The sequence below is a fragment of the Panthera tigris genome, chromosome B2 (genome assembly GCF_018350195.1).
Source record: "Panthera tigris isolate Pti1 chromosome B2, P.tigris_Pti1_mat1.1, whole genome shotgun sequence".
Taxonomy (NCBI): domain Eukaryota; kingdom Metazoa; phylum Chordata; class Mammalia; order Carnivora; family Felidae; genus Panthera; species Panthera tigris.
In genome coordinates this window covers 4,941,105-4,957,172 of record NC_056664.1, presented here as the reverse complement: position 1 = coordinate 4,957,172, position 16,068 = coordinate 4,941,105, and the positions used below count along the sequence as shown (strand labels likewise).

Here is a 16,068-nt window from a genome sequence, read left to right as displayed (position 1 = left end):
AGGCAGTTAAAAAAATATTGTGAGCATGACTCATTTTTTTTTTTTTTTTTTTTGCCCAGGTCCATAAATCGAAATGGATTTATATATACTTTTAAGCAAGTGGACCTAAATTCTAAATTTGTGTCCCTTTAGGGGGAAAGGGTTCTTTAAACATGTGTCCATTGCAAGGAAATATGGTTGCCTTAGTAACGAGCTCCTGGGCATTTTCCTTCCGTTATGTTAGAGAAAACTCATTGTACCGAAAGCTTTCTGCTTTCGTAGGCAGGCTAAATGAGCCAAAAGCTTGGGTGAAACAGAGCAAACATGAATTCTTCTAGGTAGATGTATGCCGCTGTGCAGAGAAGATTGAGCGATAGAATGCTGGAATTTTTAAAACCGAAATCTTACAGGATGTGTCATCGGCCCTCTTGTTTTAGATGAAAGGTAAGACTCAAAGAGATGAAATGATGTCCAGGACCCCACACGCCTGTGACGGCAGGGGCAGAGCTCCAGGCGAGCTCCTAGCAACCTGCCTGATGTGTTTTCACCATATCATAACCTCTGAAAACTTGCTTATAGGCTGAAGTTCTTTTTTTCAAATTTAAATCCAAGTTAGTTAACACGTAGTGTAATACTGATTTCAGGAGGAGAATTTAGTGAGCCATCACTTCCATACAGCACCCAGTGCTCATCCCAACAAGTGCCCTCCTCAATGCCCGTCACCCTTCTAGCCCATCCCCCACCTCCCACCAGAAACCCTCAGTTTGCTCTCTGTATGTAAGAGTCTCTTATGGTTTGTCTCCCCGTTTTTATCTTACTTTTCCTTCCCTTTCCCTATGTTCATCTGTTTTGTTTCTTAAATTCCACATGTGAGTGAAATCATGTATTTGTCTTTCTCTGACTGATGTATTTTGCTTAGCGTAATACATTCTAGTTCCACCCACATTGTTGCAAATGGTAGGATTTCGTCCTTTTTGATGGCCAAGTAGTATTCCACCATAGGTGGCTATCACATCTTCTTTATCTGTCCATCAGTTGATGGACATCTGGGCTCTCTCCCTACTTTGTATAAGCTGAGTTCTATAAATAAGTCCTAGGCTGACCCAACATGTACAAAAACTGTTCTACATCACCTTGTAGCCTCTCTATAAACCCATTTTTGTGACTACATAGTAGGAACGAGTATTTACTGAGTACTTACTATGTTGTGGACGCTATTCCAAGCACTTCCCTGTAACTGGCTGTGAGGTTTGTACTCCACTAAAAAATTTTTTTATTTTTATTTTTTGAGAGAGAGAGAGAGAGAGAGAGAGAGACAGAGACGGACAGACAGAGTATGAGCGGGGGAGAGGCAGAGAGAGAGGGAAACACGGAATCCGAAGCAGGCTCCAGGCTCTGAGCTGTCAGCACAGAGCCTGACGTGGAGCTCAAACCCACGAACCGTTGAGATCATGACCTGAGCTGAAGTCGGACGCTTAACTGACTGAGCCCCCCAGGTGCCCCTGTACTCCATTTTATCAGTGAGTGAACTGAGGCACAGAGCAATGAAGTAACCTGCTCAAAGTCACAGAGTGATTCAAGTGGCAGAAGCCAGGCGGTTTAACTAAACAGCTGGGCCCCCTGTTGACTGTCACTCCCAACAGAACTTGCTTAAATGAGTCACCCGCCAGACAAACGCTCGCATAAACTGGCCAACATGAGCCATAGCTTGGAGTACTGAATAAAAATAACACCGGATGTTGGACTTAGAAGCATTCTTTCTCTCATCTTTGGAGATGAAGTTAGGTGAGAAATTGAGCCCAGAAAGTATAAAGCATATCACGGGTGAAGTGCAATGCAAACATTATGAACCTATTTTGAAGATGGTCTACAACCCAGTAGCTGGTACTGTGCCATTTTACCACTGAGGAAACTGAGGTTTGGTGTAGCAAGTTAAAGGACTCGCGTAAACCACAAAAGTAGTTCATGGCAAATGAGAATTTCAATCTGAATCCTGTCTGACTCCCAACCTGACTCTTCACCATGCTTGTCGAGGCTGAAGTACTCACCTTAATAACCCTGCATATTCATGGGAGAGCTCCTACAGGTCACCGAGCCCTGCTGTACTGACATCTCAGCCCTCCTTGGGGGTGGGGGCCACACATAAACTGTAGTGCGGCGCATTGGACTATAGATGGCGCTCATTAGCACCACAGTTACCCGCAAAAGCCTCCCTTTCTGGGAAGGAAATGTGGCCTGGGCGTTTTGGGGGCTGGGTGAAAAATGACCAGATTGTCCAGTCTAGGTTTATTTTCCTAGTTGTAAGCCTTTTTATAAGTCCTGATGGGAGTAAATATCTGAGGCCAAAGTTCAAGTGGCTCTAAATAGCTGTCATCAAACTAAAGCAACGGACTGAGTTTGGCAAGCACCAACGAAGCTTGAGCTGGTATTCTTAAACCCGATTTCAGTTATGATGCAATTCCCATCAGGATTTTAAATATTTCTGAGGCCAGAGAAAAATAACAGAAAGATACACTGAAACACTCAGAGTGTCCCCGAGTCCACATTACCATTTATTTCGACCATTTCAAATTCTAGAAAAGCTCTCACCTATGGCCCATATCATTGGTAGCACTTGATCAAGACACCTGTAGGTTACTAGATTAGCTAATGAAAATCACAACCCTTACAGCCAAACCCCCACCGCACAGGTCTGCTCGTGGAAGAGCCATGAAGTAAGAGGGGAGACCCATATGGTACCAGTGGGTATTAGAAGCTAGCATCCCAGCCTGGAAGAAGAGGAAGAGGGCATGGACACCTGGGGTGCCAAATGTGTCTGAGGAAGAGAAAATGATCCAAGGGGAAAGGGAGAAGGGGGAGAGGCAGCGAGCGCAGGTCAAAGCAATATGGTACCACGGACAACCATCCCTGGTCCACTTGTCCAGCTGCTACCTTAGCAGCTCTCCTGGGTGCAAAGCACCATGACAGCTGTGCCTTAAGGTGTTAGCACAGAAGAGGGACAAGAGACATAATCTAGTACTACCTTCCTCCCTAAACTAAACCTTTATCTAGTCATGACTTCCCAAAACAAGATATTTGGAGGAACCATTCAACTCCCTCATCTCCTGCTTTGCCTGGTATTCATTGGTGCCCAGATGATATCCACAACCACCAGGATGCTTTCAAAGTACCCAAGCTGGGCAAAAGTTCCAAAGCGAAGCAAAGTAGACCGGAATGGTGCCTGCCAGAAAGACGTTTACCTTCACCAAAAATGTCATCCTCTTCCTCGCCCGGGAGCTCCTCGGGGTCCAGATACTGCATCTTGGAGACGGCGGCAGTCCGCGGGTGACGGCAGGTGTGCAGCCACGACCGTTCCCACCGCCACAGTGCGCAGGGGCAATTTCCTCTCTGAGGGTTGCAGAAGCCCTCAGGGAAGGCAGCTTCCGCATCTGCCCTCCGAAAGCAGCTTCATTCATATGAATAGGCTCCCTGAGCCTTTCCAAGCCTGCATTCCAGGTGGGGTAATTCTCACCCCCCCCAGCCCCCCCCCCCCAGAAGAAAGAACTTCTTTTGGAAGGGGGCTGCAGATCCGGTTGGGTCTGAACACAGATAGAACTTAAAGGCCGAGTGCAATGAATTCCTTCAGAGCGAGAACTTTCATATTTTCTTAAGGAGGAAGGTGAGCTTTCAACTTTCGTACTTATGAATTTGAACACAATGGGTCGTGTTGAAAGAGACGGGGTTCACGTTTCTCATATCTCGGTTTTGCTTCAGTGACAATTTATCTGAAAGCAAAAGCCGCCGCGCTGCACCAAAGAGGCACCTGCAGGGACGCAGCCTCGGTTTCACTCCGAAGAAGTTGCCTTTTTCCTTTTTGCAAACCTCTTGCCTTTGGGGCTGAGAAACTCTGTAATGTTCCAGCCCAGCTCAGCACACATCTGGGCTCTTAGCGGCTCAATTCAATCTATGGTCAAGCAACAGAGAACTAGTTTGGGTCGAATGGCTTCCATTTCACCCTATTTACCCAGCCTGGGTCTTCAGACTTGATCGCTAAAGAAGAAAGAAGAAAATGTGACTCAAAAGGGCAGCTCCTCCCAGAGGCAGGAGTAACCAGTGCGCTTTCACAAGAGTGTGGGGGCGGGGGCTGGCATCGCCATATGGAACCCCCCAAAGTGTGCTACGTTCTCCATGGCTATTCAAACACCAACCTGAGTGATACTGCGATTTCATAGTGGGGGGGGGGGGTTCCCAGAGCTCTCCATCGTGTTGCCAGACCTCACAGATGGTCAGAAGCCCAGAAAATGCAAACAGAGATAATGGTGAGGAGTTGGTAGCCCCCAGTGTTTACTTCCGGCAACTTTATTTCCTGAGTAGGGTTTTAAAACAAATAAATAAATAAATAACATTTTAAAGTTTATTTATTTTGAGAGAGAGGCAGAGAGCACGAGTGGGGGAGGGGCAGAGAGCGAGGGAGGGAGAGGATCCCAAGCAGGCCCAGCACTGTCAGCGCACAGCCCAACCCGGGGTTCGATCCCATGAACTGTGAGATCCTGACCTGAGCCGAAACCAAGAGTCAGTCGCTCAACTGACCGAGCCCCCCAGGCGCCCCAAGAATATATTTTTGATAGACTTTATTTTTTTAGAGCAGCTTTAGTTTCACAGCATAATCGAGAGGCAGTAACGGTTTTCCCATATGCACCCTGCTCCCCCCACATCCACACCCTCCCCTACTGCCACCCCCCACCGTCATCCCCAGCATCCACCGTCAGAGAGGCACATTTGTTACGACTGGTGCATCTACACGGACACGTCATGATCACTCAGAGTTCGGAGTTTACCTTCGGGTTCACTCTTGGTATTGTATAGTCTGTGGATTTTGACAAATGTTTAACGACATGTATCCGCCATTAGAGTATCATCCAAAGTAGTTTCGCTGCCCCCCAAATCCTCTGCGCTCTGCCTGTTCAGGCATCCCTCCCACCTACCTCCTGGCAACCACTAATCTTAAAATACTGTCTCCCAAGCTCTGCCTTTTCCAGAATGTCATATAGTTGGACTTACACAGAATAGAGACTTCTCAGACTGGCGTCTTTCGCTTAGTGATATGCATTTAAATTTCTTCTATGTCTTTTCATGGCTTGGTAGGTCATTTCTTTTTTTTTTTTTTAATTTTATTTTTTATTTTAAAAAATTTACATCCAAATTAGGTAGCATCTAGTGCAACAATGATTTCAGGAGTAGATTCCTTAATGGTCCATTACCCATTTAGCCCATCCCCCCTCCCACAACCCCTCCAGCAACCCTCAGTTTGTTCTCCATATTTATGAGTCTCATCTGTTTTGTCCCTCTCCCTGTTTTTATATTATTTTTGTTTCCCTTCTCTTGTGTTCATCTGTTTTGTCTCTTAAAGTCCTCATATGAGTGAAGTCCTATGACTTTTGTCTTTCTTTGACTAATTTCACTTAGCATAATACCCTCCAGTTCCATCCACGTAGTTGCAAATGGCAAGATTTCATTCTTTTTGATTGCCGAGTAATACTCCATTGTATATATATACCACATCTTCTTTATCCATTCATCCATCGATGGACATTTGGGCTCTTTCCATACTTTGGCTATTGTTGCTAGTGCTGCTATAAACATGGGGGTGCATGTGTCCCCTCGAAACAGCACACCTGTATCCCGTGGATAAATGCCTAGTAGTGCAATTGCTGGGTCGTAGGGTAGTTCTGTTTCTAGTTTTTTGAGGAACCTCCAGACTGTTTTCCAGAGCGGCTGCACCAGTTTGCATTCCCACCAACAATGCAAAAGAGATCCTCTCTCTCTGTGTCCTCAACAACATCTGTTGTTGCCTGAGTTGTTAACGTTAGCCATTCTGAGAGGTGCGAGGTGGTCTCTTATGGTGCTTTTGATTTGTATTTCCCTGATGATGAGTGATGTTGAGCATTTTTTCATGTGTCGGTTGGCCATCTGGATGTCTTCCTAATAGGTCATTTCTTTTTAACACCGAATAATATTCCACGGTCTGTATGTGCCACAGTTTCTCTACCCATTCACCCACTGAAGGACACCTCTGTTGCTTCCGGTTTTGGCAATTACAAATAAAACTGCTATGAACACCCCTGTGCAGGCATTTGCCTGGACACAAGTTTCCAACCCCACTGAGTAAAGACCCAGAAACGCAGTTGCTGGGCTGTAGGGTAAGAATATGTTAAGTTTTGCAGGGAGCCTCCAGACTGTCTTCCCAAGGGGCTGTGCCATTTTATCCTCCCACCAGCGATGAAGGAATGTCCTGTGGTTTCACATCCTCATCAGCATTTGGTATTGACAGTGGTCTAGGTTTTGGCCATGCTCGTAGATGTGTGCTGGTTTTTCACTGAGTTACTGAGTGCTTTTGAAGAGACTGCTGGTGCCCGCTGCAAGCTAAGAACCTGTCTCCTCCTCTATTCACTGCCCCTTTGAAAGGACACCAGCTTCTCCCAGCAGAGAGCGTGTGAATTAGGGCTGGAAGAGTCCAGCCACGAGGAAGTATAACCAAACTCAAGGGGTTTGCCAATTGGGGTGCATTAAATCAAACACAACCTGAGGAAACGTTGAAAACAAAGAACTTACTATTCTTTGTTACAAGTGAGGAGAGAGAGGGGTAGCTCTCAAAACCCTGACTCCCCCTGGGGTGAGTGGGGGGACGCTTCCTCAGCGGGGGCTGGGGCGGGAGCCGGCACGTGTGTTAAGGAACTTAGGCATATTCGATTACCTAGGTGCTAGGGCTCAGTTGTACAAGCCTAACGTGTCAACATGCTGGTGCACACTTGGCATGTTGAAAAAGTGGCAGAAAACCCCGCCCACAGAAGGAGATCTTCACGTTACAATGAGCTAAAGGTAAGTTCAGGACAACGCAGGGGGGCTGGGGCACAAGTCCTCAGCTCCAAAGGCGCTCCCCCTGGCTCACATGAGGGACTATCAGGTGTCTCACTGGAGGGAAATGCAGGTTAGGCCAAACACAGCACATTTCCTCCCAGCTTTTGTCCTTGCCCCCCTCCCTCCCTCCGCTGGTGGCTTCCAGCTCCCCATCCGAGTACCTCTGCGTTGCATCCCAGCTCACGGAGGGTCAGTGAGGAAGGGCTACTGACGCCCCTGCGGCCGTCTGGTTGCTGAGGGGTTCCCAGAGAGAGCACACAGCTCGGGGGCTGCTGGAACCTTCCATCGCCCTCAACCAGGGCTGGGGCCGTCCTGAGGGGAGGTTCTGGAACTATGTGAATGTTTGGGGGTGCACGATGACTGCGGGTCTTACTGGTATTTAATGTCTTGGTACTCTTCCTGCAACGCGTGGGACGGTGGCTCCAGAGGAGGAACTTCCAGCCCCAGTGCCAAGAGTGCCCCTTCCCCACGTGAGAGACACGGAGGGGAGGGGCGCCTGGAGGGGTGGTGCTCAGTCAATCCCCTGCCTGCCTTCCGCTCAGGTCATGATCTCATGGTTTGTGGGTTCGTGCCCCATGTCGGGCTCTGTGCTGACAGCTCGGAGTCTGGAGCCTGCTTCGGATTCTGTGTCTCCCTCTCTCTCTGCCCCTCCCCCGTTCATGCTCTGTCTCTCTCTGTCTCAGAAATAAATAAACGTTAAAAAAAATTAAAAAAAAATTAAAAAAGAAAAAAAAGAAAAAAATCCCGAAGGGCAGACAGCCGGAGATGATGCCTTCTCTGTCTCTCCTTCATTTCCCTCCTTTCTGGCCCTTCTGCCATCATCCCCCACCCAGATTCCCACTCAAATGACTTTTCTGGTCAAGGGTTGTACTGAATTAACCTAAATTAAATTAATAAAAAACAGGCCTGAATTGTAAGATGCTGCAGCCACTATGGGACACAGTATGGAGATTCTTCAAACAATTAAAAACGGAACTACCATATGATCCATCCATCCCAATTCTGGGTATATGCCCAGAAGAATCGAAAACAGGATCTTGAACGGATCCTTGCTCTGCCATGTTGCTACAGCATTATTCACAATAGTCAAGATGTGGAAGCAAGCGAAACGCTCACTCACAGACGAATGAATAGAGGAAGTGACATATGTATATATATTCATATATATATAATATCACATATCTTCGTGTATCTCACATATATGAATATTACTCAACCTAACAAAAGAAAGAAGTCCTGTCACATGCGACCACCTTGTATGAACCTCGAGGACGTGATGCTATGTGAAAAAAGCCAATCACAAAAAGACAGATACTGCGTGATTCCCCAAGTAGTCAAATTCACAGAAATGGAAAGAAGGGTGGTTGCCAAGGCCCGGGGCTGGAGGAAACGGGAGGTTTGATGGGTATAGAGTTCAGTCCCGCAAAATGGAGAAGTTCCAGATCTGCTGCACAACAACGCGTTTACAGTCAACAGTGCTGTAACACACACTTATGGCTTATTAGGAGGGTGAATTTAGGGTACTTGTTTTTTTCCCACACACAGGCAAAATGGGCCCAATTGCAGGAGATCTGGGTTCGGACTAGCTGGGAGGAAGGGCGGGCTATCAGTTTTGAACGTTACTACGTTTCTTACCCATCGTCTCCATGCCCTTTACCCTTCACAGCCCTGTGAGGGGGATGCCGTTAGTTCATTTTACAGATGAAGCCGTGGGACTCTGAGAGCTTAAGTAACTTTCTGAAGAGCACGTAGCTGGTGAGGGGCAGATGTGACCAGCTCCAGAGCTCACTCCGTTACCTCTGATCTAAACAGCTTTGAGGATGATCTGGGTTACCACAGCCTCCCATTAGCTCTTGGGGTTACCACACTAGGGACCCCCAGTCATTCCACATGAGCATGATCTCCTAGGCCTATTTGCTCATGTAGAAATGGAGAAAATAACATCTGGTGATGGGCTTAATTGTGTCCCCCGGACCCTCCGGAAATTCATATGTTGAAGCCCTAACCCCAGGACCTCAGAATGTGACCTTGTTTGGAACTAGGGTCATTGCAGATGTAATTGGTTAAGGGGAGGTCATACTTCAATAGGGTGGGGCCTTAATTCCAATATGAATCGTCCTTATGAAAAAGGGGGATTTGCACAGAAACAGGCACACAGAGAGGACACCACGTGAAGACGAAGGCAGGGATTTTTTTTTTTTTTTAACATTTATTTATTTTTGAGACAGAGAGAGACAGAGCATGAACGGGGGAGGGTCAGAGAGAGAGGGAGACACAGAATCTGAAACGGGCTCCAGGCTCTGAGCAGTCAGCACAGAGCCCGATGCGGGGCTCGAACTCACATACCGCGAGATCGTGACCTGAGCCGAAGTAGGACGCTTAACCAACTGAGCCACCCAGGCGCCCCGACGAAGGCAGGGATTTAAAAGCCAAGGATTACCAAAGATGGCTAGCAAACCACCAGAAGCTATGAAAGAGCATGGGACAGATTCCCCTTGCCCCCCTCAGAAGGAACCGGCCCTGTGGACACCTTGACCTAAGACTTCTAGCCTCTAGAACCGTGAGACAACAAATTCTGGTTATTTAAGGCACCCAGTTTGGGGTCCTTTGTGATGGCAGCCTTAACAACCTAATACACTTCCTCATTTGGCTTGTTCTGAGGATTAAATAGGTTAGTTCATGTAAAGGAGCTGGCACAGTACGTGGCCCACCATTCACATCCAATCATAATTATCCAGCTCAGATCTCTCACGGGGCAGCTTAGAGCCACTTCTCTGGCAGAAGCCTCAGTGGGGGTAGAGAATGAATGGTCACCGTGCTCGGTATGAAATCTCAACAGCCCTTGGTAAGTTCCCCTCAGTTTTGTCTTCTCCAATTTAGATACTCTAAAAACAGCTACTAGTCTCAAAGAACAAACCACAGATGCCACCAAGAACACCTTGAAACCAAGGAATATAGAAAACATGGTCCTTGCTCTTAGAGAGATAATGCACACACGTGTGATGTATTAGCTCAGCTGGAAAACTAATGAACTACAGGGGCAAACATCAATACAGATAGATTTCAAAAACACAATGTTGACGGGAAAACCCCATAAGAACTTAAATAGTATGATTCTATTTACGTAAATGCCAAAAAATGGGCAAAAGGAAAAACCATGTAACAGCTAACACTGCTCTGGTGCCAGCCACAGTTCTAAGTCCATTGATTCACTGAATTCTCACAGCAACTCTGTGAAATTGGTATTATCTTCATTTTACTGTAAGGCCCCAGAAGTAAAGCAACCCACCCAAGGTCATGCATCCTGTGGTGGAGCTGAGTTCTAACCCAAGCCCTCGTCTCACCCTCACTCGCCATGTAACATAGTCTCTCATCTGTGTAAAACATAAGGGACGGCTGAGCCACCCACAGCTCCCCAACGGGAGACGCTCCAGACCTTCCCTTATGTGGCTCCCCTCCTCCTGTTTGCCCTCCCAACTTGGGACACATCCATTCACCTTTCAGAGCTTGATCTAAGGGCTACCACCTCCATGAAGCCTTCCCTGATATCTCCAGGTGGAAATGCTTGCCCTGATCCCTTGGTCCACCCATTTATTTACGTGCCTATGTCACCCCTGCCCTTCCCTCCTCAAGACAAAACCTATGTCTTCGTAAACTTTGTATCTCCAGTCTCCTAGGGTATTACCAGGAAGAAAGTCATTGATCGACAAGCATTTTAAAAATGAGTAATAATGATGAAGTGAAAGGCGGAAAGCTCTAATGTGAACTGAATACGAGGGCAAAAATTCTTACTTGGGAAGTCACCCTAGAATCTACAGGGGAGAAAAAAAACCCCTTTCCCGTATCCTTTTAGGTCTTAAACTGGGACCTGTGAATTAAACTGATGAAAGACATATTAGCAGTAGAAAGAGTACAAATTTTATTAACATTTCTATGTGCACAGGAGCTTCATGGAAAAGGAGTGAAAATCCCAGAGAAGTGGTAACGCTTGGTCTATATATCATTTTAACAAGGAGCAGTAAGTTGTGGGTCAGTGACAAGACAAAGGAAAAAGGGAAGGTTTGGGCTCCTAAGGGTGGTAAGTTGGGGGAGGGTGACCAGGAAATGTGTGATCGATAAGGGTTGTTTAGTAACATTTGTCATGCACACTCTTCATTGTCTCCGGTGATAAAAGTGGTCTTCAGTGATGAAGAGTCCTTCTCTCTCTTATGGAAGAGACCAGACCTTTGCAAAGAGGGATGTGTGCCCTGTATTTAGGCAGGAAGGGAGAGGGCAGAGAGTTCTCCTGTGTCTGCTGTTTCTCAACTGCCATCAGCTAAAAATAATCCTAATACCAACGTGGCATATTTTTGGGTGGCCTATTCTGAGCCTCTTCAAATCCGTACTAGAATAGAAAGACTAAGGCTAGAGAATCTCAGTGCTCACAGCTAGGCAGTCAGGGAGGGAGAGTTTACAGGGTGTAGGTTGCAGGGAGTCGTTTGACTAGATAGTAAGAGGTGAGTCTGGAACAATAACCGAAGGACCTTGCTTTCAGTGTCAGAGGCAAACAGCTCTGATCAATGCATTTGGGGTAGAGAACAAAAGTAAGCATGAGCCGGTACGAAGCAACTATTTCGTGCAAAGACTGTTTGTGACAATCTGGGTCATGTGTAACAATGGAACCTCGTCAAGGTCAAAAGTGCAGGAACTTGGCAAAGCTTTTTTTTTTTTTTTTTACGACTCTAAACAGTTGGTGCCCCCTTTGTGCTATACGGGGTGTTCGAAGTTCAAAGACATGCAAGTCCTTGTCCGTGCTTTGAGGAACTTTACTCACCTGTGGTCATCCATCGATCCTTCCCTTCACTGAGTCATTCATCCACCCATCCATTTGAAAAATAGTCACGAATGCCTACTCTCTGTCTGGCACGGTGGGAAACATTTAAGTAAATGTATAAGTGACTGTGCATGTGTTACGCTGAGCATGTGGAAACCAACACAATACAGTAAAACCTTGGATTGAGAGTAACTTATTCTGCGAGTGTTCCACAAGACGAGCAAACATTTCTGATAAATTTTTAACTTGATAAACGAGCAATGTCTTGCAATACGAGTTGTACATAATGCAAGGCATCGTATGATCACAACTGACCCAATGGTTCTTGAAATTTGCTTGGATATACAAGTGCTTTAGATCACAAGTGTGTTTGTGGAACGAATTACACTTGCAAACCAAGGTTGTACTGTACTATTATTTTGTGGCATGAGAATTTGGTTTATATAATAATCAGCTGTTTACTTATTAAACAATTTTTTTAATGTTTATTTGAGAGAGAGAGAGAGAGCACATGTGCGTGCACATGAGCAGGGGAGGGAGAGGGAGAGGGAGAGGGAGAGAGGGAGAGAAGGAGAGTGGGAGAGAGGGAGAGAGGGAGAGAGGGAGAGAGAGAAATTCCAAGCAAGCTCCAGGCTCTGAACTGTCAGCACAGAGCTTGAAGATGGGGCTCAAATTCACGAACCGCGAGATCATGACTTGAGCTTAAGTCGGACACTTAACCAACTGAGCCACCCAGGCACCTCTATCTATTAATTTTAAACATTTTTTCAGGGCTTGCTCTTGTGAAAAAGACACTTCCACCTGTGAAGAAGCGCTTTAAGGCAGAAGCCATACTGGTGGGAAAATGGCACCATCCAACGCGAGCTTTCCTTCCAATAGAGAATGAGTATCACAGTCTTTTCTCTGTACCTACTTCTGGAGAGTTTCCCAGTCTCTCTAGAACATGTTTTTGATGTTCAGATACAAAAACTGCAGAGCAGGGGAAAGAATCTGAAATAATTAGGGGTAGAATGTTCTCCTTTCAGAAACAGAAAGGAGAACAAAGTAGGAGAGAGGAATTGAAACTGCGGAAGGGCTGGAATCAAGAAAGAAAAAGGTGAAGAAAACCACAGAGCCAGAAATCATCTTATCTTTGGGTACACCTGCCTGTAAAAATGCACATGAAATGCATCTAACCGCACAGGGCCGTGACCAAGGAGCTGAGACTAAAGGAACACAGTTTCTAACGATACCCATGTTTTCACGTTGCCAAGAGGAGGTGCCCACCTCATGGGATGACAGCCCAGATGCTCTGGAGCCTTCCACCACGCACTCCCCGGTTTTGGGTGTATCTCTTGGCCGAAGGAGCACACTCGGGGTCACTTGTGGGGGGTGCTGGGGAAGCCTCCAGAACAGGCTGACCAAAGCCCTGGATGGTCCTCTTCCGTAGGACTGAAGACAGTGAGGATAACTGCCCGGTGAAGGCATCTGCTCACTCCTGTCTGGAAGGAGGGAGGAGAGCCCAGCAAAAGCACTCTCTGTGGCCAGACTCACACAGACTACGGCTTGTGCGCGTATAGCCTTGGGCTTTGGGTATGATTCCCGGGAGTGGTTAGTCTGCGGCTAGTGACTTTTAAAAATGGCATGAAGGGCACTGGGTCTGGGATCTGACAGAACTGAGTTTCAATCCTGGCTTTGCTACTACTACCAGCCCTCTGACTGAAGTTATTGAATCTGACTCTGTGAAATGGAACAGTAATCTGGAGTTCAGCCCTCTCTCCTCAAGCTGCCCCCAGTGAAAACACAATCTTCATCAATACTTTGTGCCAACTATACAAACATGACTGTAAGACTCGGTCCCTGGCCTGTACCCTCCGGCTCAACCAGAATATAATCCCGAAGGCTCTCCAGCATAGAAAACTTTTGACTCCACTGGATAATAACATTTACCTCCCAGGGTTGTGGTGACACGAATTGAGATGGGAATCCCTCTCTGGGGCTCTGCCACCCACTTTAGAAGAGTAACCAGAGATCACTGTGCAGTGTGCCCTCCTCCCCCTTTCTAACCTCAGGACCACTTTCTTGGTGTGGGAGCCGTGGAAAGCTGCACAAGTGGTCAGGAAAAGAAACTCTGAGAGGGCGGAGAGAACCAGTCCTTTGCGCATGTGGGAAATTTAGGGGGCTTTTAAGGGAGGCTGTAATACTCCCTCCCAGACTGTGACTCCAGACCCAGAAGGGCATTTCTGTCCACAGAAGGGAGGCCAGATGAGGAAGCGTGACTTTCCGAACTTTGAAAGCAAGGTACACCTCTCACCATCCTAAATTTTATGACAAGAGGTTGCCCTGTGGTGTGTAAATCACCGGTTGCCAACTCCAGGGAGAATATGAAATATTGTTGTTGAAAACATGAATGACACTAAATGATGGGTACTCAGTCCTTTGGCAGGTCACAGTTTTTCCAGCAATTTCCAGAAAATTGAAAGAGGACCTCGTTGAGTTGTTACGGGTAGATTAATAAGCACGATTTTTGATGGTAAGTCACTATGAGATTTTTGGTACATGATTAAGAAAGGTCTGAGAGAAAAATGTGGTGGGGTAAGGACCTTCAGAATTCAAAAAAACCCTCTCTTCACTGAAAGCAAAAAAGGAACACCAGAAAAATTGCTGATTGTCAGCTATTTCGGGACTCTGGAACATTTAGTCAAGAAAAACAATGAAATTTTCATAAGAACAATGAGTTTTGTGGCATTTTAACTTGTGCTATTCCCACCTCGTCCCCAGCTCTGTGGTAGCCTTGAAAACCAAGAGTCTGCAATCACAGTGAAAACAGACTGGCAGTCATCGGAGTGGTTGGAGAATGGGGCTGGAGTTTCTTCAAGGCCCCAATCCCAGAAATGTCATGATTTGACCCGTCTTGACCCCATTGACAAAGCTGTCTTTATTTAACCTGACTCAGAGTTGCCCAATGTGAACACCTTTCCACTAGCTAGACCTGCTTGTTGAAAACAATCAGAGGCCACTGCTAAGCAACGAAGCTGCCTGAGGTGGTGGTAAGAACAGTAGGGGGTAATCGGTAAACCAAAATCTTAAATAGGAAAAGCTGGGGGGCACCTGGGTGGCTCAGTGGGAAAAGCGTCTGAGTCTTGATCTCAGCTCAGGTCATGATCTCACAGTTCGTGAGATCGAGCCCCACATCGGGCTCTGTGCTGACAGCATGGAGCCTGCTTGGGATTCTCTCTCACCCTCTCTCTCTGCCCCTCCTTTGCTCATGGTCTCTCTCTCTCAAAATAAATAAATAAACTTAAAAAAAAAAAAAAAGGGAAAAGCCAGGGGAAAAATGGTCTTAGGGGGCTTTGGAAAGTTCTGACATATTTCTGAGAAGCTAGAAGGCCAAACACGTTTACGGCTGTGTGCATGCCCCGGGCTGTGCACATGCTTACAGAAGATGCCTGATTGGGCTATGAATTCTCACCACTGCCTAATCTTGAGGCTCTGTGGAAGCAGGAAGTAAAGGATAAGGCAGAGTTGTAAAGTACCTAAATGTGGAAGGTATGTCCCAGCTTATACATGGAGCCCCTTGGCAAAAACTAAGACTTAGTTCCAAGCATTTAAGATATCTCTGTCCAACATCAGCTGACCACTATGTGACTAAGCAGAGATCTCAGTGGCTGCGCGTGACAGAGATCGTAGGCTTTACAGAGCAAGTCCAGAAAAATCACTAAACAGCAACAACAAAAGCCCTAGGGAGGTGGGAGAATCTGATTTCCACACTTCCCACATGTATTATTTCAACTGTCCAGTTTTCAGCAGTTTTGAGATGTGTGAAGAAGAAATTATGGCCCACACACAGAAAACAAGATAAAACACAACCAGTCAATAAAAACTGCCCCTGAAGAAGCCTAGATGTTGGTCTTACTGGGACAAAGACTTTAAGTTATCTATTTAGAATATGTTCAAAGAATGAAAGGAAACTAAATGTAAGAACAATGTCTCAACAATGTAGAATATCAACAAGAAGGTTAAAACTACCAGAAGAAATAAAAAATACTAACTTGAAAAGATATATAAACCCCCACGTTCATTGTAGCATTATTCACAATAGCCGAGATATGGAAACCAAGTGTTCATCAGTGGATTAATAGATAAAGAAATTGTAGGAAATCTTTGTGTCTGTCTGTCTACCTATCTACCTACCTACCTATCATGTAATATTAGTCATGAAAAAGAATGAAATATTGCCATTTGTGACAACATAGATGGACCTTGAGGGCATCATGCGAAGTGAAATAAGTCAGACTGAGAAAGATGAAAATCACATGATCTCTCTTATATGTGGAATCTAAACAAACAAACAAACAAACAAAGAGCATAGATACAGAGAACATACTGGTTACCAGAGT

The 16,068-nt window shown here is 46.1% G+C and overlaps 1 protein-coding gene across 3 annotated transcripts in view; it reads right to left on the bottom strand.

The window, feature by feature from the left end:
* The window catches only part of RIPOR2 (RHO family interacting cell polarization regulator 2), a 231,425-nt gene that overhangs the window by 114,697 nt on the left and 100,660 nt on the right, over window positions 1-16,068 (bottom strand). The window contains exon 1 of one of the 3 annotated variants that reach the window (XM_042985593.1): window positions 3,219-3,461. The exons of the other annotated variants lie outside the window; for them this stretch is intronic. Coding sequence (XP_042841527.1) covers window positions 3,219-3,279 — 61 coding nt within the window. The 5' untranslated portion in view covers window positions 3,280-3,461. Of the gene's footprint in view, window positions 1-3,218; window positions 3,462-16,068 lie in introns of those variants that run through there. 3 annotated transcript variants of the gene reach the window in all.